Source organism: Lactuca serriola, chromosome 2, assembly GCF_051521515.1.
Source record: "Lactuca serriola cultivar US96UC23 chromosome 2, Lser_US96UC23_V15, whole genome shotgun sequence".
Lineage (NCBI taxonomy): Eukaryota > Viridiplantae > Streptophyta > Magnoliopsida > Asterales > Asteraceae > Lactuca > Lactuca serriola.
In genome coordinates, this window is record NC_136409.1 from 190,431,989 (window position 1) to 190,456,795 (window position 24,807).

General features: G+C 30.2%; 2 protein-coding genes across 2 annotated transcripts; both read left to right on the top strand.

Moving 5' to 3' along the window:
- Positions 1 to 2,752: 2,752 nt before the first annotated feature.
- Positions 2,753 to 5,643, top strand: LOC145087862 (putative nucleolar protein 5-2). The gene is made up of 9 exons (XM_079025957.1): positions 2,753 to 2,882; positions 3,020 to 3,120; positions 3,207 to 3,248; positions 3,429 to 3,608; positions 3,706 to 3,870; positions 3,976 to 4,176; positions 4,258 to 4,755; positions 4,832 to 4,966; positions 5,048 to 5,643. Exons 2-9 carry the CDS (start codon positions 3,043 to 3,045, stop codon positions 5,468 to 5,470), a joined length of 1,722 nt encoding a protein of 573 aa, XP_078882083.1. The 5' UTR covers positions 2,753 to 2,882; positions 3,020 to 3,042; the 3' UTR covers positions 5,471 to 5,643.
- Positions 5,644 to 7,226: 1,583 nt separating this feature from the next.
- LOC145090664 (large ribosomal subunit protein P2y-like) lies at positions 7,227 to 8,487 on the top strand. Its single transcript, XM_079028792.1, has 4 exons — positions 7,227 to 7,363; positions 7,661 to 7,752; positions 7,987 to 8,219; positions 8,321 to 8,487. Exons 2-4 carry the CDS (start codon positions 7,665 to 7,667, stop codon positions 8,345 to 8,347), a joined length of 348 nt encoding a protein of 115 aa, XP_078884918.1. The 5' UTR covers positions 7,227 to 7,363; positions 7,661 to 7,664; the 3' UTR covers positions 8,348 to 8,487.
- Positions 8,488 to 24,807: the final 16,320 nt, after the last annotated feature.

Sequence of the window (24,807 nt, forward strand, 5' to 3'; positions counted from 1 at the left end):
GTTCATGGCCCGATCCAAGGTGGCTAAGCCCACACATCACTTAAGAGTTATCTAGAGTCTAGACATGTCTTTAGTTTCCTAATATATTCTAGAATGCGTCCCTTGATATCTTGTCTATTCATAGGCTATCCCTCTTCATTTTTACTCACTTGGCCCATTTGAGATCTATAACTATAGTATTACATTGTCTAAGTGTTACAATTGCTTTCTTGTATATTTAACCTCAAGTTTGCCACCAAAGTGTTACACACTTACACCGGATGGCCAAGTAACTCACGGATTAGAAATTTAGCCTCGTGATTAACGGTGTAGCCTTCTTCAGACTTTAAATGTTTGGAGGAAGGTTTGCACGTTGGAAGGAGAAGGTGGAATTGTCACCAAGGTACAATGGGGAAGTATGTGCCTAAAGAACCATTCATAAATCTAAAAGTGATTTGAGACCTCTTTTGGAATCATCTGACAAATGTACATATGGACGAGGAGGAGGAAACTATCGAATTGATTACATAAGAGAATGTCATGATTTCCATGACGACTGAGTCAATGATCGACAACCTTTGTAATTAATTTGAGAATAGGATAAAGACTATGTCTAAAGAGCATGATGGCTTGCAAAGTAAGTTCATGAACGCTTTGGTAGTAAAAATGGTACTTGAGCTTGATGAATTTGTCAGATCGTGACTCCATTCTCTATTTCAAGGGCAGACTTTAGTATTTAGCACAAGTTGAGCTCGACCTATGCAACACAATGTTCCCTTAATGCAATTGTTGCATCAGAGTCCCTTGTTAGCCACTAGTCAAAATTGAAGGGTTATATCCAAGAAATATAGTAGGGAAAAAAAGTTCATAAAGAGGGAGATCACCAATAATAAAACAAAGTCATCAATATTGTTATTCATTTGCAACAAAATGCATTGGACATGAGATTGTCTACAAAGGCAAAGTGCATGGACGCTTCAGCAGCGAGAAAAAACATGCAACACTTGCAAGGTTTTTTTTTTTTTTTTTTTTTTTTTTTTTTGTTGTTGTTGTTGTTGTAGGGTTGGTTAACGGTTGAAAGTTAGTATTTCTAAGTTAATAAAATTTGTCAATACATGGATTAGAATCCGAGACCTTTAATGTAAGAAACAAAATGGGCATTTTTTAGTTTTGACACAAATCTAGTGTAGGAATGGTGATTTTTGCTCCAAACACTTATGTTTTGTAGCTATGGTGCTTGACTTTATTTTTTATGTATATAAATTTAGTGTAAAAATTATGATGTAAATGTTAATGTTATTGTCAATAAGATAACCATTTTAAAAAATAACAGCGTAACGAATACAATTTTGAATACCAACCTTATAAAAGATGTCTTTATTATCATATGTCTACATAATGATAATATTTGAGATAAACTTATTAATTTAGTTTGAAATCATTATTTAATTGATAACAAAAACATCTAACCAAACATAAAGTTATTACGATTTGAAAAAATCCTTTTGATCTATAAGCACAAAACGATTATATTTTATAAATAAATTCATTTTATATAGTGAATTTTTGAATCATGAAAATACATATAAACGAACTTTTTATATTACGTAGTTTTACTAGATTTATGATTTTGAGATTTAATAAAAAAGTTATTCAATAAACACTTATTTTTTTGGATACCAACTTATGGGATTATTGAAAAATGAAATTACTGAACACTAAAATTTTGGATAATATTTATTTATTTATTTTATTTACCTAATATGTTATTTAACAAAATATAATTATTGACAAATAAAGAAATGATTTTATTAAAATGTCTACATCCCACATCGATTGTGAGAGTAACAAAAGAATCCCTTATTTATAAATAGAAAAAGTTATGAAATGTTTCCTATTTTAACCCGATATAAAATATTTTGTATTTGCATAACACGTAAGGAATTCGTTTAGTTTCTATCTGAAAAAAAAATGAGGGTTATCTTGAAAAATTAGGGTATATATAATTTCGGTGTAGTGGCCGAAAATGGGTCCAAATCACAACCCTAGTGATAGAAATCGCAGCTAGGATGTATAAAATCACAGGTATGGCTACTCACTTGCGATTTAGTGACTATTTTCGAAAAAAAAAACATTAATTTTTTGCTATATATATATTTTTTTAAAAGTCATTAACATGTTTAGCTAAATTTATAAATTTCTTGTTTTTTATTATTAACATTATAATTACTAATTTTTATTGTCGGACATGTGTCTATAAGTTACTTGCTTGTTTATTTTCAGACCTAAAACGATTAAAATCATATCACGTTACAAGTCTTACAACATATAATATCAAGATGTAAAAGAAATCTTTTTTGTACATAATGATATTGTCTAGTTATAATAGACTTTTATATTTATATGTTTTTTATTTTATTTTTATATTTAATATTTTTCATAATTTTATAATTTATCTTATAAATTACGATTTTATTCCCTTCCTGAATTTTAAGGTTATCTTTTTGATCTTTTGTATAATTTTTTTTATAGTTTTTATTTTTATTAATTTTTAAAATAGACTTTTAAAACCTATTTTTGTCGGTCTCCACTGTACATAATTGTTTGGACCGAAAATTTGTTCTGAAATTTTTATGGTGCACTTATAAGATATAGTCGACATGTTACTATATATAAACGGTTGATATTTGTAAATCATTGCTATTATCCTAATTTTGTTATTTTCTTAAATCACATGGACTATTCATGGAAATTTGTCTACAAAATAAAATAAAATAAAATAAGAATGAGGGCCATATTTATACCTTACTCTCATGTACCCTGTCTCCTCTTCTTTAAACCCTAGACCCTAATTCTCTGCCTCTTTCACCACCTCCTCCATAAGCGGCTGCAACTCCTTGGAGGTAAAGCGGTTTCTAGGGTTCGTTAATTTCCCGTAGCAGCCTCTGTCTGCAGGCTTTGTAGCTACTTGAAGATTAAACCTTCTGTTTGAAGGAAAAAAATAGAAGAGGAAATAATTGATTTATGTTTTGTTTTTCAGGATAATCTGAAAGAATCAAGAGAATGTTAGTGCTTTTTGAAACCCCCGCGGGTTTTGCCCTTTTTAAAGTATTGGATGAAGGAAAGCTCTCCAAAGTTGATGTGAGTGCATTTATATGGTTCAAGGGTAGATATAGCTATATATCTGTGTTTATATGTTTCTGATTGTTTTCAACGTCTGTTTATAGGATCTGTGGAAGGACTTCTCATCTGCGGATGCAGCCAGACAGGTCGAACTCAAAAATTGTTATTATTCGTTCTGTTTTTTCATGATTACTCAATGTAATCAACGTTTTTGTATACAGTCGAAAACGAAGTGACAGGATCTGTGTTTTGCATTTAGTAATTAGTCATACGTTGATCTACCATATATATCAAAAACATATACCTATGAGCTCATTTATCAACAGGTGGTAAAGCTAAAAGCCTTTTCGAAGTTTGAGAACACATCAGAAGCACTCTCAGCAGCTACCCTGTTAATTGACAGCAAACCCAGCAAAGGTCTGCGCAAGTTCTTGCGTTCTCATTGTGATGGCGAGACATTGGCTGTTGCAGACTCCAAACTTGGAAACGCCATCAAAGAAAAACTAGTAAGTTGTATTTTCCCTTCGAAAAAATGTAATCATTATGTTTCTTGTCTTCATTTCCGTATATTTGAATTTGATCTCAAACAATCCACTTTTGTAGCAAATCGAATGTGTTCACAACCACACTGTCATGGAACTTATGAGAGGAGTCAGAAGTCAATTGACAGAACTTATAACCGGTTTAGGCGCACAAGATTTAGCCCCAATGAGCTTGGGTTTATCTCACAGTTTGTCTAGATACAAACTTAAGTTCAGCCCAGACAAAGTAAGTTTCTTCTTCTTCTTCATAACTTCATATTTTGATTTTATCTTCCATGCATGAACTATGAACATGTTTCTGAACATCTTGTTTTTCTAAAAAATGATCCAGGTGGACACCATGATCATTCAAGCTATTGGCTTGTTAGATGATCTTGATAAAGAGCTCAACACCTATGCAATGAGGGTGCGTGAATGGTATGGATGGCATTTTCCAGAACTTGCTAAAATTGTACAAGACAATATCTTATATGCCAAGGCAGTCAAACTCATGGGTTATCGCACAAATGCTGCAAAACTTGATTTCTCTGGGGTAAATTACATTTATACCCTTTTTGTCCTTTCTTGTTCCCATACTTATAAACTTACTTATAACCCCCCCTTTTTTTTACAGATACTACAAGAAGAGGTGGAGACAGAACTAAAAGAGGCAGCTGTGGTTTCCATGGGAACTGAAGTGAGTGACCTTGACTTGGTCAACATCAAGGACTTATGTGACCAAGTGTTGTCTCTTTCAGAATACAGAGCTCAACTTTATGATTATTTGAAGAGCAGGATGAATACAATTGCCCCTAATTTAACTGCCATTGTTGGAGAGCTTGTTGGAGCTCGATTGATTGCTCATGGTGGTAGTTTGTTGAATCTTGCAAAACAGCCTGGAAGTACAGTTCAGATTCTTGGAGCTGAAAAGGCTCTTTTTAGGGCTTTGAAGACAAAACATGCAACACCTAAATATGGTCTTATTTATCATGCAAGTTTAATAGGTCAAGCTGCACCAAAACATAAGGGAAAGATTTCACGTTCTCTTGCTGCTAAAACAGCTTTAGCAATTCGATATGATGCTCTTGGAGATAGTCAAGATAATTCTATGGGAATGGAGAATCGTCTCAAGGTATTGTTATGTGATGTTTGACTTTTTTGGTGGAATGTTTGTTGACTTTTTTTTTTATTATTATTATTGGTTTTAGCTTGAAGCTAGATTGAGAAGTCTTGAAGGGCGAGAACTTGGGAAGTCTGCTGGATCAACTAAAGGGAAGCCTAAGATTGAGGTTTATAATAAGGATCTCAAGAAAGGAGATGGAGCTATGATCACTCCTGCAAAGGTGCTCTTTTTGCTTTGATTGTATTTTTGTTGATCTTTTTTGTTATATTTTAAAAAATTAATGTTATGTTATGTATTGCAGACTTATAATGTGGCAGCAGATTCTGTTCTTGGGAGGATGGAAGCAGAGGCTGAGGAAGATGAAGAGATGGTGGCAGCCATTGATGAGGGAAAGAAAGATAAAAAGAAGAAGAAAAAGAAGGAGGAGGGTGTTGAAGATGAAGTGGAGGGCAGTGATGGAAAGAAAGACAAAAAGAAGAAGAAAAAGAAGGGTGGTGATGATGCTGATGAAGTGGTGGTGGTGGTGAATGAGGAAGATGGTGATAAAAAGAAAGATAAAAAGAAAAAGAAAAAGAAAGATGGTGATGATGAAGTGGAGAAGGAAGAGGAGAATGTTGAGGTTGAAGGGAAGAAGAAAAAGAAGAGAAAACATGGTGAAACTGAAGGAGAAACTGAAAAGGGAAGTAAGAAGAAAGATAAGAAAAAGAAGAAGGTAGAAGAGTAGTAGTAAGAGTGTTAAGGTTTAAATAGAAGAGTTTGGAAAATTTTGAGAAAAAACAAAACAGGTTTAATGTGGATGTGGATGTGGATGTTTGTAGAACGTTGTTATTTGCCCTTATTGTGGTAATGTTGGTTTTGCCTTTCCTGCAAAGTGGCAGCAGATGGATGGATTTTTAACATGTGGTGTTATAGTCTTTGTAGGAAATGCTTTTGTCTCTTTATTTATCATCATCTACTAGTCAAGATTCAAATGGTTTTATATGTTAGTAGGAGGGTTTGATATATAAAATTAGGGCGATGAGATACTAATGCTCTTGGATTCTTATATATCATCCTTTTGTGGTTTCAGCTCCAATTTTCTTAGCGATGTCTTTCATTAATACCTATGATTATTAACATCATCGTTGATGATATTGCTCTATACAAACGTGACACATGCTTTATTTCTTTTGTTTTATCGAAGTGTTTTACATGTTCATAAGTCTCTCTCACAATGGAAGTCTAAACACTTAAAGAGTGAAATATAAAATCAAGATCTCGGGTTAAAAAATGCACACTTTCTTAATCATTTGTGTTCTGAGATTTACTTCTTACTAAGGTTATCTTTTGATGGTTGTAATGTGATACCTTAGATACCATTTTTATTTATTTATTATTTATTTACTAGTTTATAACCTCTGATAACCATCACGGTTATAAATTAATTAAACTTTCATAGTAACATTTAAAATTTTAATTAATTATTTCAAATAAATTATTTTAAATAAATTACTAATTAAGAGATATTTTTTGAGTTATATAAAATTATAATCGTTGATTTAAATAAATACATGAAATTATATCACATTATAATATATATTAATTTTATTTTATTTTTTATTCTAATGTTATTAATTTAATATAATTAGTGTGAAATTTAAAATGAAGAATAAATTATTAATTTAATGTAATTAAAATGAGATTTAAAATTAAAAATTTAAAATAGAGAATTAATAAGTTGATATGTGCCATGATAGGTGGCACATAATATTAATGATGATTTCTAATATTGTGACATTTGTCAATAGGGGAATAAACTTATTCATCATCTCTAATAAATCAAGGTTTTTTTTGCTACTTGTCATAGTTTTATTCACTTTGCCAAATGTCATTTTGTAGTTATTTTGAATTAATTATTTTTCCACTAGTTTATGAGTTTTTTTATTTTATTAAATTTCACATAATATTTTAATATAAAAATTGCAATAAATATAGTAATAAATGGATATCAATTTCATTAATGAACTTATCCTTTTAAATTTAAAATTCTCAAAATTAAAACTCATCAATTTATTTTATTTATTTAAATTATTTGTTTTAATTTAAAAGATAAAAAATATTTATATTATAATAATTCATTGTTTTTCTTAAAAATTCAAAGTTCTTAAATAATTTAACCTTTATCTATATATAAATTAACCCATATAATACATGAGTCTTACAACTAATTTATTAGAATATGAAGATTTGTAGGCTCAACATTTTTTTAGAAAATCACTAGAGTTGCAAGAATCTTAATAGAAAAATATAATTAAATACTCAAATATTTATAACAATTGTTTATTTATTTGGCATTATTTATCATGAAGTTAAAACGAAGCAAAAAGGTCTCCATGTTATCTTCTATCCTTTTAACATTTATTATTATTTTTTAGAGAGACAAACTATGTCACAGTCAAGGCCCACACAAGGTGACTTAGACTGGAGCTTTTGGACGAAGCCCACGAACGAATGCACATATTACAGAAGACGACTCTTGAACTATTATAAATACGGTTAGGGTTTTGCGCCGGCCACTGTACCCTAACGCAGAAACCATCGAAACGTAACAGAGCTCCGGCTGCCGCACACTTCACTGGTACCTTCTTCTTTCCTATCTGCATATCAGAATCATGTAACTGATCGATTTAGAGGAAAACATGTCAATGTCGTAACAAATGAGAAAATTAATTTTAGTGATCCGGCCATTTTTTTTGTCCTTTATCAATCCCTTCCCGAAATCCTATGATTTGCTATTTATTGAGATTCTAAGCTGTTTTTTCTGGATTGAAATTCTGTTTGTGTAGGTGTTTAAGATGAAATGTTAGACGTCGTAAATGATTTTAGTAGGAATTTACAATAATTTTTTTTAATTCTTTTTACGGTGTCTTTTCAGCAATATGAAGGTTATCGCTGCATATTTGTTGGCCTTGTTGGGAGGTAACACATCTCCCTCCGCTGAAGATTTGAAGAAAATCCTCGGTTCAGGTATAATTTTTTTACTTTCATGATTACGAATATTGATTGTATTCCATAACTGAATTAAACTTTTTAATAATCAGTGAGATACTCCTGATTCAAGTTACTTGTTCTGATGCCCCTTGCAATATGAATTATGAGATTTCTAATTAAGGTGCCATGTTGCATCCATGTAAGCCCTGAACTTCATAAGCTGTAAGATTTGCTTAATTGCAAATATAACGATCATATTCACTAATGCAGTTGGAGCTGATGCTGATGAAGATAGAATTGAATTACTCTTGTCGGAGATTAAGGATAAAGATATCACCGAATTGATTGCATCTGGAAGGGAGAAGTTGGCTTCAGTTCCTTCAGGTGGCGGTGGTGGTGTTGCAGTTGCCGCCACAGGTGGTGGTGGTGCTGCACCAGCTGCAGCTGCTGCAGCTGAGCCAAAGAAAGAGGAGAAAGCTGCAGAGAAAGAAGAGTCCGATGATGTAAGCTCTTTTATACCCATTGATCTTCGTTGTTTGTTTTTAAACTGTTTTTTTGTGGTTGCATGTTTTTGACTATCTTTTTTTTTCATATTTTTTTGCAGGATATGGGATTCAGTTTGTTTGACTGAGGATGGTATGAAGCCTGTTCTTTTGTGGTTTTTGGATATGATTTTTTGGTAGTATTTTGTTAGTGTCATCTTCAAATGAAGAATTTTGTAAGACCTTGCAAAAGTTTCTTTTTAGTTTTTATACATCAAATTTTTTTTAACATAGTTTTATATGACCTTTACTTTTGTTAATTTGGATGATAATGTTTAATTAAGTCTACAAACATTTATGTAAGAAGGAAAAGGATTAAACCTTTTTCACACCACATTGTATAAAATAAAGAGAATTTAGTCTATATCCATATAAACTTTTGTAATTATGTTTATATCCTTGTAAAATTTGAAATTGCATTTTTATCCTTATAACACCTATAAACTCACATAAGGATAATCCTTAATTAAGTCTACAAACATTCATGTAAGAAGGACAAGGATTAAACCTTTTTCACACCACATTGTATAAAATAAAGAGAATTTAGTCTATATCCTTGTAAACATTTGTAATTATGTTTATATCCTTGTACTTATAACACCTATAAACTCACATAAGGATAATCCTTAATTAAGTCTACAAACATTTATATAAGTAGTAAAACTGTAAAAGGATAAACCTTTTCACACCATATTGTATAAAAATATGAAAATTTAGTCTATATCCTTATAAACATTTGTGAGTATGTTTATAACCTTATAAAGCTTCAAATTACATGTTTATTCTTATAACACCTATAAACTTACATATATACCTAAATATTTAATTTAATCGTATTTAATATATTTAAAAATCAATAGCATTATCTTTAAATTAGATTATAATTAAATTACTAAAAATACCAATTTGGAATCCTTCCCATATTTGATCTCTTCATTTGTGACATGACTCTTTGTCATTTCATATTCTTTACTAGTTGTGAGACCCATGTATTATATGCGTTAATTAAAAAAAATGTGAGACCCATTTATTACATGAGTTAATTTTAAAAAAAAAGTTAAATATAAATGTCAAAATATTTGAGAACTTTAAATTTATACAAATAATTTAAATAAATAAACAAAAGAAACTAATAAACTTTAATTTTGAGAATTTTGAAATTAAAAAATAAGTTAATTAATAAAATTGATATCCATTTATTACTACATTTATTGTAATTATTACATTAAAATATTATATGACATTTAATAAATTAAAAAAACTCATAAAATGACATGTAGAAAAAAAGTTATTTCATAATAACCATAAAATGACATTTGGAGAATTGAATGAGAGTGTGATAAGTAACAAAAAAACCCTTCATTTATTAGAATAGATAATCTATTAACAAAACCTGGTGATTGCATATTACTAATTGCTTGGTAAATAGTATATTTTATCTTCTGTTGGTGATTTGAGTGTTATCAACATATTTTGGTGTAATTATTATTAATAGTTAGATAGGTTGAGCTTTATTTACTAACCGAGTTTGGAGGTGCGGGGTGCACACTTGGTATGATAAATGTGAACTCGGGAATATGGGGGTCCGAGGGCAGCACCCTGGGTGTAGGGTTCCAAGGGGCTGCAGCCTCTGGGCGAGGTCTAGGGGCAACGCAGCGAGGTCCAAGGGGCAGAGCCTCTGGCGATGCTTCCGCTGACTGGTCATCAGACGGGGTTCCAAAGGGCAACCCCGCGAAACCTAAATAGATTTCTATAACAAGTTAAACTCCTACCATGCATTTCCCACCAATTATAAAGTGGTGACATCGCTCTGATGTCAGAATTGGCTATGTCTTATAATCATATATTCAACCACTAGTTTTGGCGCCAAAATGCATGTAACTACCACAAACTACTTTTCCCTCTTGTATAAGAACTCTTCTCTAGTTTCAGAAAAGAGGTTGGAACATTCATAGACTCGATATTGCATTATAATTTCTCTATCTCCAAAGCACACAAAAAAGCAAGGTATATATTTTATGTGTTTCAAATTTGGAAGTAGCTTGATTTCCAAATTGCATCTCTTGGATTATCCTAAATCAGATTTCGTGATACTCCAAGCATAAAGGTCGAAATCACAGATTTTGAAAAGTGATTGCAATCATGATCTTAGAAATTATCCAATTTAATTGATATTCTAATACCTCAAAATTCTAACATTTTCCACAATCAATTTAGGAGACATGCAATTATTCTTTTCTAAACAATTTTGTTCATTTCTTTGGTTTTTTAGTTACAAGTAATGGAAAAATTAATTTCAATGTAAGTGTTAATATTTTATATAGATTCATGAAATAAAATGTGTTGAGAATAACAATATGGGAGAAGGGTAATATTGTAATGTTACACGTTAATTATTTTCTTAATAACAAAAAAATCAGTGTAAAGATGGTGTTTTATTTGCAAGAACTCGTAGAATTCTAATCCGCTCATAATTTGTTAAAACCAAAACCACCACTGGATTTCTGGATAGAGCACAAATTTCTCTTTAGATGCAACTCTAGGAGTCTCTGGTCTTTGTTTTGGAAAATGATAAACATATTAGAAGTTCTTTAGTTCTCGTAAATATTTAAGTTCCCGCAATAAGTTAACTACATTAATTTTTAGTTATAAACTTTTTATCATTATTATTATTAACCGAAGCTGTTTAGTCAAATTTTTTATTATAACTTTTAGTACACAGATGTATTGTGATTGTCTAATTTTTATCTGTATACTTCATTGGGATCGTTTAATATATATATATATATATATATATATATATATATATATATATATATATATATATATATATATATATATATATATATATAATGCTACAAATTTGTTTAAATCCAAAATATTTAAAGTCATTTTTACTTGAATGTGTAAATAAATTACCAATGTTTTTTTTTTGTATACTTAAGTTTAATATTACGGTAAATTATTTTTTGTCTGAAAAGCTTGCCGTAGAAACGCATGGGGTCATTCCTTAGTTGCAAAACGTTTATGATAGATCAAACTAAACTATGTCTTCAAAAAATGTTAACTTATACAAAAAGTTTGTTGATGAGAGATTTTTTTTGAATAAAAACTAGTAAAACTAAAACATAATTATATTTTAATGAGGGTCAACATTAGACATTAAGGCCATAGAAAAACAAGGTCAACCGGTTTACATGTCCCCACATCCAACAAAGAGGCCACGACGTGGCGACCTGTTGTGACCTTGACCGTTGACTTTGACCATAGTTGACACGTGGTCAATTTTGGGGTTTTATGGTATAGGCTGATAAGGTACTTATTTATTGATGTTACGTGTCTCTTTGTACCTACCTGTCTACCCAGTGTGTAAGCTGTTGTGTGCAAGTTACTATTCGCAAGGTGAGTCTTCTCATAATACTTGTTTGTATGGTAGTATATGTATTTCGACCAGTTGTGTCTTATTTGTTGATTTCTAAAATGAGTTTCTGATAACTCATGGACTGTTGTAAGTCCATGGGACTGTTGGTACTACCTAGGGTTGCTGATAACTCGTGAGGTATGCTTTTACTCCACCGGGCATACTGTTAGCCCATTGGGACTGCTGATAGTCCCCAGAGTCCGTTGATAACCTTTAGCTGATTATTATGTTGTGTTGTATGTGGTATTCGGGGGAACTCACTAAGTTTTGTGCTTACAGTTGTAGATTAAATATTTTGCAGGTACTTATCGGATTACGATGGCAGGACTGTACACTCACATCAACAAATTTATGATTTGAGATTTTGCATTATCTTCCTATTAACTCTGATTTCGAAAAAATTGTTTATAAACAAATATTTGTAACTTTTCTAAAAATGGATGTTATATTATGTTAAGAATGAAAAATTTAGCCCTGGTTTTTGGGATGTTACATATATGATTACATGTTTTGCTAGTCATTATTTGTTATTTGATTATGTATATATGTCGACATATTGTGATGGGTTGGCTTGAGGCAGTCTTGCTTTGTGATGAAGGCCAAGATACCCGGGGCGGTCTGGATAGATTGTAGGCCTCGTGAGGCGGCCCAGTCAAGCCATAGGCCCGTAGAACGGTCTAGATACGTTGTAGGCCGCGTGAGGTGGTCCCGTCAGGCTGAAGGCTCGTATATACATGCTGTTATATGTTTGGTTATGTGTGGTATTTTGGGGAAAACTCACTAAGCTTTGGCTTACAATTTGATTTCATGATTTCAGGTACATTAGATGATAGCGACAAGGCGAATGCGTGATTGTGCACATCATCCTTGGATATTTTATTGATTGATGATTTTGGGATACTCTAATTTGACTATTTTCATGCAAACAATGTTTTTTTTTTATGGTTTATGGGTTATTAAAGGGTTTTAAAACGAAAATTTTTACTATGATTTTTGGGATATTCCAAGTTGGTATCACAACCCTGGTTTGAGACAATTGGATGAACACTGGTTTGAGACAATTAGACGAACACTTAATTAAATTGCATGCTAGTTCTAGGCTAGGGATCTTCAAGAATTGAATGTTAGAATTGCCTAATTTATGATGCCTGATAGCATAGGGGAATTTCTTAACATGCTATATGGAACTGACATTATTAATGTGGTTGCTTAGTGTGTGCATCATAGTTGTACATAACTAAGATTTTTTATAGCCTGATAATGTTTGATTTAACCTTATTTGTTGTTCCTTGTTTAGTTGTGGGCTTAGGGTAGAATTAAGTATTCGACAGTTTATCGAATCCAACATTATGTATAATTATCATGCACGAGCGATTGCAAGGTTAGTGGAAGTTTCATGAGTTAGTATGATTTGTGGTAGGCCAGCGAGAGGGATGATTAGCAAACGCCCAAATACCTTATCAGTATGACAAAATTCTTTGTGGTAATATTGAGGAAGTTGTTAACATTTATAAACAAATTGAAACTGAACAAAATTTTCCTTCCTTTCATGATCTCACGGAAGGTTTTAATTCCAGGTTTGTTAGTTACTCATTCATATATCAATCTCTTATTGATAAACACTGCACAACTAGCCATGATAGTGTCACTATTTGCACTACTCATCTAACTACTTTGGATCATATCATTATAAATTCTACCTTTGACATTCCTACCCCAACCACTGAGATGTATCTCAGGTTTCCCATTTCTAAGGGCGAATTTCACTCAACAAGTGAGATACTTAGTGAGTTCCCAAAATGTATTGTTGAATGTCATGACACTGATAATTCTCAGCCCTCTAACACTGATGGATCATTTGTGTATGTCAGCGTCTCAGGCCCGCTCCATAACCTGTCACTCAGAAAAATCCTATATTTCCAGGTCTTGTGCAAAAATTCATGAAAAAGTTACAACTCTTTGGAAACCTAAATTTTTGAAAAGTGTCAACAAAAATAAAAAAACATGGAGTAAGGGTATGTTATCATTGTGGAGATCCTTCTCATAAGATCAATGAGTGTAGATTTGGTGAGAAAACTAAGAGATTTGACAAACTTCGTTAATAAATGAGAAATGGATCAAAAATGATAACTCTCTAAACTGTCTTCCCACCGCTTGTTATGATGTTTTTTCTTTAATGAAAAGACCCATTGAAAAATGGGTCAGTGTGTCCTAATTTGTTTCTTAGCACTGCTAGGTAAGGAGCATTTTTGGTATCTTGACAATGGATTCTCCAGGCATATGACAGGTTGTAAGTCTCTCCTGAGTAACTATGTTAAGAAATATGGCCCTGTAGTGACGTTTGGAGATAACAAACAAGGAATACATAAGGGGTTTGGATCGATTGAGTACATGAATGTGGAATTCAATGATGTTTCTTATGTCAAAGGTCTGAGACATTACCTCCTCTCTATCAGTCAACTTTGTGACGTTGGCTACAAAGTGAACTTCAGCGAGAAGGAGGGAAACAACATTAACTCAAAGAATTCAATCTTGTTTTTGATATTCGTAAAAATGACATTTATGAGTTTTATTTGTTTGTTGATTATTAGACATTTATTGCTTTGCGTTTTCAATACTTTATTATGTTGCTTTCAAAACTACAAAAAAATATGTCATTTGCTTTAAATAAATAAATAAATAAATAAAAACTAAAATTCAAGATTTTATTTTATTTTACCAAAGGAGTATACATTGATTCTATATTTCTATTATTAATCACTAGTATTTTCTTTTCTCTCAATCCTTGAATCTCAAGATCATCCATCTTCAGAATTTGATGTTAACCTGCATCTTTCCTCCTTAAAGAAAAGACCATCTCGCCTAACCCTGCACACCCTTGTTGTAGGATCTTATCATCAAGATTGGTCTCTTTGAACATTCTTAGTGGCTCTGCATCTTTTCTTCAGTGGTTGGATCCTTCAGTATGAAGCTGACGGTTAAGGGATAGGCACTGAGCCTCTTATTGTCAATACAAGATAAGAAAGAACTGTTTCTTGACATAATGTTCTGAATTCTATTATTGGCCTCTCTTTGATCCATAACCTGTTGAGACATGTTCAGGTGAAGATAATGAGCATGTCACGTCTAATTTCCATACACGCTCTCAATGTTACACCAATATCCATCTGATATCCAAAGAATTCATTGCCAAAACAATGATTATTGTCTCTAATTATGAAAGCTCATAATGATTTGTTCCTTTAAGTCTTCTCCTGTTAACTTTCATAAATCGAAGGTTACATATATTAGAACCTTTTAACTCGTTGGTTGAAAAGATTGTGTTACTTCAGATCTATTCTCCCTATGATTAATATGGAGCTTGGAATCCATCAAAATAATCTCATCTTCGAAGGATAAGAACATCTCTCTCTCTCCCCCTTTAGTGTTTAAAATATATGTATTCTGATATATTTTAAATGTGAAATGAGTGCTAATCTGTCTCTTTTTTATATACTGGAGTTGGTGTGGTAGGTTTCTTGAAAAGGGAAGTACTTTATGATCATTTAACTTAAAATATACACCATATCAGGTCATTATGATTTTTCTGAAAAAAGCTACCCATTTTCCTTTTGACTTTCTTATTTTGACTATTTCTATTTATTTTTATTCTTAATTTTGTATTATACCATATCAAAAGGAATTGATGGTGAATCGTTGATTCTAGACTGAAACTTTAAACATAACTCTATGATACTAGGAGTTGAACCACACCCTAATTATGAGTTATTGTCTATGATTCACACTAATTACACCTTAGTGTGACCAATACATCCTGTTCTCTCACAACACATCTTCTAGCATAAAAATTGATGATGTACCGTAGTTTATCACACATACCAACCACTTCTTGCCCTAATTTTCTTCTTTAAAGTCTTATGATTCAGCGTATGATACCAGAAACTGATGAGGACTTGAAAACTATAAGTTGATGGGTATAGCATGTACCATGCTATGGTACATGCAACTACCAATTATTTCCTTACAAAGCTTCTGATAAAATTTTTTATGTTACAATGTAAAAGCCATACACTGATAAAAATTCGACATTTTGTGCCGATGGGTGCATTCTGTACCACAATGTATTACACGCATCATAACATTCTCTTCCAAATTATTCTTCTAATAAAAGAGGTAAATGATTCAATATATAGAACCATATATTGATGAGACCTCGCAATATTGTGTAAATGGTCATCTATTGCTATATCACAATAAGAGAAATGAATTAGGAACTACCTATTATAGCAGCAACCGTAGTTAAAATCCTTGATTCCTCCTGAGCATCCCGTGAACTTTGTTAACATAATTAATTTTCTAATATTTAGAACATTTTTCGGGCTTGAACCTATCAAAAAGAATCAAATTTAGCAATTTAAAAGTAATAAGCTTAAATCTTGTATGATTGGGTCACCAATTACACAGTTTACATGCTAGACATATGAGTAATTCTTGAACTTAGTGGTACTCACCTCACAAGCAATTGGGTGTAGTAGTTCTTTCTCCAGTTGTATCTGAAAATTAAAATCCAACAATTACAAAGTAAGCAATCTACTATAAGGAACAAAGTTATCGATTGAGCCAATTTGTGTGTAATCAGATAAAAAAAAGATATTTTTTCCGTTTAATTCTCGTTACAACCTTGAAAGACAGAGCATTCTTTCAAACTTTTAGGGTTCACGAAGAGGGGACGTGAAGATGGCGTCGTGTAACAGGAGGACTTATGGAGCAACGAGAAGTAGGTCATCCACATATCTCCTCCTTCTCAGGGTGGGAGAGATAACATGATCTTTAATCCACCGATTTCAATTTCAAGGATGACGATCATCTGTTAAATGCACAAACATAGTTAAAAAGAAGGTTAATTTCGAGCGAGAATATCAAAGGGTAAAATAGTCACATTTCAGTTTCAGGGACAAATATAATGCATGGGTGAGAAAAAGAACCATATCGTAGAAATCAAAATCAAACTTGGGAAAATAAAATGTCAAAAACTAAAATTTGTGAAATCAGAAAACAAACCTGGCATGTTGATCAAGTGAGTGAAAGGAGTTGTGACGACGGTGAGGACGTTGGGCATGTCAGGTGGTGTCGTGGTTTTGGGTTTTTTAGAGAGATGAAGGCGGAGGAAAAGAGAAGTCGGTGGTGTGTTGTGGTGAGATACGAGATCTAGGGTTGGTTACACTGGATGAAGTTGTACAAAAAAACAAAGAGATGGAGTTTATAGATAGAGGACGATGATTACACAGAACCAAGATCATCAGTGGGCGGGGATTCAACGTTTTTAGGGTTTTAATTGGCTGGGAGAGGAGATGCATTTATATAACATGTCTCTCATTTGTTTTTGACTGATTTGATCGTTGAAAATGCCGATTCAATTGTTGAAAATACGAGGAGTTTCAATTCAATTCAATCCCTAAAAGTAAGGGATACTAATTCAAAAATATTATATTGTTGGTGGATCAAATATTTATACCTATGTCATTATTATTTATAAGATTTATATTATAATATTATAATATTAATGATTTGTTGTAATTTAAAATTAAGCACTTAAACATTTTTAAAAAATAATATTATTATATTGAATCTATTTTAAAAAAATAGTAATATATATATATATATATATATATATATATATATATATATATATATATATATATATACACACACACACACACTAGGTGTGAGACCTATATATTACACGAGTTTAATTAAAAAGAACAATACAAAATTCTAAACATTTGAAAAGTATGAATTTATAAGAAAAATGAGAAAATATTGAATTATAAAAATTTAAGTGTTTTTTTTTCTCTACTAAATTTAAACAAATAAGTTAGATAAATAAATAAATAAAATTAATGAATCTTTAATTTGGTAATTTTGAAATTAGAAGAAAAGTTCTTTAATGAAATTGATATGCATCTATTATTGAATATAAATACTATCTACAATTTAATAAAATGAAAAAAAACCATAAAATGACATGTGAAATAAAAATTAATTTAAAATAACCACAAAATTACATGTGGCAAAATAAATGAGAATGTGACATGTGACAAAAAGATCTTTATTTATTAGGGAGGATATATATATATATATATATATATATATATATATATATATATATATATATATATATATATAAACAGGATCGGGTGAGGACTCATTTTAAAGTGAGTACACGTGAGAAAACCTTAAAAAAATTGAAAAAAAAAATCTAAAACAAATACAAATAAAAAAATCCAGCATAGATCTATGTCCGGGAGAAAAAAAATTGGATCATTAAAATTGAATCATGGATCATAATGATGCAAAATAAAAAATTAAAATTAAATTATAGATCAATTATAATGATGTAATTTTTTTTTTTCTCGCAGACATAAATCTATATTGGATTTTATTATTTATAGCTAGGTTCAAATGTTTCTAGCAACTATTGTCTGCATGTATGCACCAATGAGAATTGAGGAAATAATAAATAATTAAATAAATAAGTTAAGGGTATTATAGTAATCTTTGCATGTTTAATTATGGTAATTCATTAACTTCCTAAAACCTAGTCTTCTCCTATCTTTATCTTCAAACGTTTGGCCTCAAAAATCTGTAACCTAATCTCAAAATCATCGACCATCCTCAATCCTCATCGTCTCCAGCCCTATTTGACAAATACTCCTCTTCTCCTTCACTGATTCTCGCTTTGTTCAAGATTTTGCTACTCTTTATCAGCAAATATTGCATACATTTTTTTTATCAACAAGAGATAAGCACATGGATCAGGACTGAATGTCACACAGATCAAGATACAAGCTCTGCACACCGTTCATCTAACGACTCGATCAACGGATTGCCTTCATAGCCGACTAGTATCATCCTCCTGGATTCAAATTTTGAACAAATCTAAAAACCCTAACATAGGTCATGTCGCCTCCATGATTTGATGTGATCCTTTATCAATCTTATTCTTCAGTAAGTATCGACTATTTCAAAGAAATTAAAATTATCATGGCTACAAGCTTCAACCAAATATCATCTTTTTACCATTCAATGGTCTTTGGTCAAAAATCGTAGTACCAGGTAAATATTTTTAAAAGAACAACTTAATTTTTTAATTTTTTTTCTTCTTTGCATTTGAAAAATTCAAAATTGGTGTTCATATTTCTAAATCGATATTGCAAATGTGTGTTTGTATCTTGAATTCATGACTGGGAATGGATGCAGATGTGTGTTGATGATTCAATCACATCTCTTGAATTCTGTATTCAATCACTACTCATGAATTATGTATTCAATCACAACTTTGAATTCTGCAATGTATTCTAATAGAATTTATTTTTATAAATGTATTTTGTTAGAATATTTGAGAATAATTGTTAACAACAAGCATTTGTTTAACTGGTAATGAATTTGTGATGCTTTATGGTTGACTTTATAATCTCTACTACATTATGTCAGAATTTATAGTTTTTATTTTCTACTATATTCTGTCAAACTTTATAGTCTTTAATACATTCTGTCAGAATTTATAGTTTTATTCTCTTAGAATGCATTGAATTTTTTAACTTTTGAAACTTGATTTTGTTTTCTTTATGGATTTAGGTTTTGAAGAGGCTAACATTGATGTGGAGAAGGAAGAAAATATAGAGAACGAGAGTGTATTATACCAGAAGTGTTGCTTAAAATAATATTCTCTCAGAATAGATTAGTGTTTTTGTTAGATTTTTTTTTCAGAATGTTGTTATTATTCAATGAATCAAAATCATACAATGTAATTATTTTGTATATTATTAGTTTAAGAATTGATTTTATGTAGTCTTTTCAGAATGTATTTACTAGTTTATGGTTAGCATTCTGTCATTCTGATAGAATAAAATCGAAAAATATATTTACTAGTTTTTGGTTAACATTCTATCATTCTGACAGAATAAAATCGGATTTTTAATTTTGAATTAATTTAAAATATTCATATTTTTAAAAATAAATGAATTAATTATCCCTAAAAACTCGAAAAATTCATTTTTTAATATAGGTTATTGACTAAAATGCCCTGATGCTGAAATTTATATGAGTATATGGTACATGTTATCATATTCTACCATCATAGACTCTCAGATCATGACCTTTGATTATATTCCATCTAATGGTCCAGATCTGTATATACTGGCACATAATAGTTACTAGAAACAAAATAACGTAACTCTCTCTCTCTCTCTCTCTCTCTATATATATATATATATATATATATATATATAGAGAGAGAGAGAGAGAGAGAGAGAGAGAGAGAGAGGTTCAATTGAGAAAAAAAGGTTGAGAATGGGGGAACCATTCTCAGCCAATCATTTAATGAGCTTAAAAAAGGCATGGTGGCAAAATTATAAATAATCCAAATACATTAATGAGTGGTGACAAATTTGTAAATAATCCAAAAACATTAAACCTTCAGGGCACTTGAGTAATTTGATAACACATCAAATCTCGACAGAAAAGCACCATTTCCCTCTTTGATACACCATAACACGAAGACCATTTGCAGAAGAATTGATAAGAAGAAAACCATTTGCAGAAGTATCAAATAACATAAACGAAGAAAAATGTCTTCCGATGAAAACATGAACGAGACCATTTCCTCACTCTTGACAATGAAAGGTAACCATCGGCGTTTTTTCTTGCGTTTTTAACGATTTCGAATCATTTCTAAAATTATCACTCGATTACTTGAAATTTCTCGTAATCTTCGATAATTATTAGTTGATTTAGAACTAAAAACATTGTTTTCATACTGTTCATTCTTCAAAAAAAGGTTGTTTACTTCAATTTTTTATGATACTCGTTCATTCTCGTAACCCTCCTTCGTTATTACTTTATTTACTTGAAATTTTTGTAAGAATCATCCATTATTACTTGATATATAAATGATTTTACATAATCTATTCATTTTTCATCTTTATTCAAAACTATTCTGTCAAAATACAAACGTTACTTCACATTTCTCTTATGTTTTCCTAATATTAACTACTTACCCTTACAGAAACAACACCAACAGTGAAGAATACATATAAACGAAAAACAAGAACAAATCAAAAAGGTAAATAAAATATGTTTTGTTTACTTCTGAACACAAGCAAAACTAATATTCAAATGTGAATATGTATGTTATATTCATATATGAATAGAACATAACTTGTTGTCATACATACATTATTCAAATGTGAATACAACAAGAATGACTTATATATGTTCTATTCACATATGAATATAACAAAACATATGAGAATAAAAAAATATGAATACATATGTTTTATTCAAATATCCATTCGTGAATATGTATGTTATATTCATATATGAATAGAACATAACTTGCTACCATACATACATTATTCAAATGTGAATATAACAAGAATGACTTATATATGTTCTATTCACATATGAATATAACAAAACATATTCATATGAGAATAAAAAAATATGAATACATATGTTTTATTCAAATATTCATTCGTGAATATGTATGTTATATTCACATATGAATAGAACATAACTTGCTGCCATACATACATTATTCAAATGTGAATACAACAAGAATGACTTATATATGTTCTATTCACATATGAATATAACAAAACATATTCATATGAGAATAAAAAAATATGAATACATATGTTTTATTCAAATATTCATTCGTGAATATCAAACTCATTTATCTTCTACTTACTATTGAATGAAGGTAAGAACACTAACATTTCCGATAAACATTCACCAACAATGAGAGAAACAAGATCAATGTAGAAAAATAAAAAGGTATAAAATACATATCATATCTTATAAACGAATATTCTATTTTCATTTATGAATACAATATATTTTCTTTGTAAAATATATTTCAAAATTATTTATCTTCTACTCACTCTTTCATGAAGGTAAGAAGATTTGTATTTATGATAAAGATCTCACAACTATGATAGAAACATATTTGAAGAGGAAAAATGTGAAAGGTATAAAATTCTTATCATATCTAATATATTCATATATAAATAAAATTGTATATATTAGTTATATTTTTGTAATAAATAAATATTAATAAATCAACGAGCATATATCATATTCATATATCAGTAACTTATTCAAATATTATATGTTTTCATTTCCCAAATAAAAAAGAAACAAAAGTACCAAAGAAAATAAAGCATAAAAGCAGAAAAAGTCCATCAAAAAGGAAAACTCCTGAAAAACAACAACTACAAGATTCAGACTCTAATTTTGAAAGTAGTCATCCATCGAAGAAGGCAAAAAAGAAAGGAGTCACTAATCAAAAAAGACAAAAAAAAAACAATGGTAAAAGAATTTTACTCAATGAAAAATAGATGTTCACCAGAGGCATTACTATCTATAATCCTTGGGATGAGCAAAGAACAAAAATAATCTGTAAGATCTATGGGTTTTGGAGCTTTGTTAAAAATGAAAATTACAGATATACTACTGAAGCTGGGATTTTATGTTCTTCAAAAATTTGATTCTGAGAGAATGGTGATAGATATTGAAGGAAAGGAACTGAAAGTAACAACAGATTCTGTTCATGACATGTTGGGCATACCAATTGGTGGAACCAAACTTACACAACTGGATCAATGGCCTAAGGATGATATAAGTTATGATGAATGGAAGCAACAATTTAAAAAAGATTCAATCATCCGACTGAGTGCAATAAAAAATGTTATTGTTTCTACCACACAAGATGATTTCAATTTCAAATTGAACTTCTTAGTTCTTTTTGTCAACAAGTTTTGCGAGTCAACATCAATGGGAAGATGCAACATGTTTCCCTTGAGAAATATTTCAAGAAAAACATATATCAGCAACATAGACTGGTGCAGTTATGTTTTGGACTGTCTTGTCAGAACAAAAAACTCATACATACCATACTCAGATACCAACTTTTTTGTTGGACCTTCAGCTTTCTTGGTGGTAAGTTAATATAATGTTTATACTTAATTTTTAATAATATTGATTATTCATAAACTAATAGCAAATATTTATATATGAATAAGAAAAATATATTTGTTCACACGTAATGCTTTACATTACTTATTCATATATGAATAAGTAAAAAATAATATTACTTGTTCAAATATGATTATCAATTAGTTATCATTTATTTGCAGTTGTTCTATGCTGATAACATCCACTCAGAAGCTTTAACAGTAACACATAAACGTCCAACAATTTGTTATTGGAGTTCATAGAAGATTAGATATCGAGAGACATTTGAACAAGAAAAAGGTAGATTTGGACTTGGAGAATTAAAAAAAGAATTTGTTAATGAACAAGATGAAGGAGATACAGTCTCGAAGACAGTGATTCTGATAAAGATGAAGATCATTCTGTTGAGGTAAATAGTTTGAACATGTTAATAATATATGATTACATTAAATTCTAATCATACTTCTTTTTATTACATAGGCATATGAATCAAAAATATCTAAAATGCTTAATAGTTTCGAGAGGATGAAGGAAAAACTGAATTCAAAGCTCAATGATGCGATAACAAAGTTCCCTAAAAAGGAAAGTTTTAGGATTTTCGAAGAAAAGATGACAAATATAATTGGTGAAGAAAAAACAGAAGGCACAACTATTTTTGAATTTCCAAGTAATCAAACTAGATTTGAAGGAATCAATTTGACACCAATAATCGGTCAAAAAACAAATGATCAAAAAGAAAATGAAGATAAAGAGGGAAATGGTGAAGAAGACAATGATAATGATGGAAGTCAACCAGAAGAATTATTTGCTTGATTCAAATGAAGCGGAGAATGAAAGAATAAAGAATGATGGAGATAATAATAAAAAAGAAGGTGAAACTGAAGTAAAAGAGAAAGATGGAAAGAACAATCAAAATGACAATGATGAAGAGAAAAAAGCTGATGATAATGAAGAAACAAATAATCATGAAGAGACTATTCAACAAACTGAAAATGAAAATTTGTTGGATAAAGTTGTTGACAACATTATGGACAATGTCTTTGGAATTGAAATTTCTAGTTTAAATAGTCAAGAAGATGAAATCTGGAATGACCATGAAATGAAAACTATTTTGGATGATATTGATATAGGTAAATTTTGTCTTACTTTTATTTTAAAAAAATATATAAAAATATTAATACACAATAACAATTTTGTTTATTAAATTTTGACCAGGGTCACCAATGAGTACATGTAAAACTAATACTCTTGCAGAAAAGGAAAAATCAGAAGGTGTACATGAACAAGGAACAAAAGTTGAAAAAACAAAGGGAGATGATATAGGTAAATGAATGATTTAAAATATATTACAATATTTATATTGATTTTTTTAATAACATTGTTTATTCATAAGTGAATAATACACTATATAAATGACTAAAAAATAAAAAATATTCATATATGATGTATATGTTTTAGGAAAGGAAAACTCTGAAGATAGAAATAAAGGAGGAACAGAAGCTAATAACACGAAAGATGGAGGTGAAGATAAACATAGAGAAACTGAGAAAGGAAATGCAAAAGATAAAGGTAAATATTTGAATCACTAATAAATGAATATAATAAGTTATTCACAAATAAATAACGCAATATACAAAAAAATAAAATTTTAATATTTCTTATTCATAAATAATGATATGCATTACTTATTCATAAATGAATACATTACTTATTCACATATGAATTACTTAATCAAAGTTCTTTATCTTTCAAGAAAGAAAAAGTCAGAAAATGAAAACAAGAAAGGAGAAAAAGCTAACAAGAAAAAAGGAAATAAAGGAGGTAACAATTTGGATAAACATTTTAAAATATAAACTCAAATATTATAATTAACTTACAACTATTTATATGATAAATCTCCTGGCATGCAGATACTCATCCAAGCTTTAGTCTAGCTCTTAGTCAAGATTCAGATCAAACTTCAAGTAAAAAATCTAATGAATCTTCACCAAAAAAACCACTTACAAAGAAACAAATCAAAGACGACCATTAGAAGGTTGTTATCAGATTAGCAAAGAAAAATGCTTTAATCCAAATCCAATCTCTGGATCAATTCCTATTGAAGTAGGACCA

Coding starts and splice junctions, on each gene's coding strand:
- LOC145090664 (XM_079028792.1), top strand. CDS start 7,665: ATGAAGGTTATCGCTGCATATTTGTTGGCCTTGTTGGGAGGTAACACA. Junction 7,753..7,986: donor GAAGAAAATCCTCGGTTCAG/GTATAATTTTTT, acceptor TCACTAATGCAG/TTGGAGCTGATGCTGATGAA. Junction 8,220..8,320: donor AGAAAGAAGAGTCCGATGAT/GTAAGCTCTTTT, acceptor ATTTTTTTGCAG/GATATGGGATTCAGTTTGTT.
- LOC145087862 (XM_079025957.1), top strand. CDS start 3,043: ATGTTAGTGCTTTTTGAAACCCCCGCGGGTTTTGCCCTTTTTAAAGTA. Junction 4,756..4,831: donor GAATGGAGAATCGTCTCAAG/GTATTGTTATGT, acceptor TATTGGTTTTAG/CTTGAAGCTAGATTGAGAAG. Junction 4,967..5,047: donor CTATGATCACTCCTGCAAAG/GTGCTCTTTTTG, acceptor TATGTATTGCAG/ACTTATAATGTGGCAGCAGA.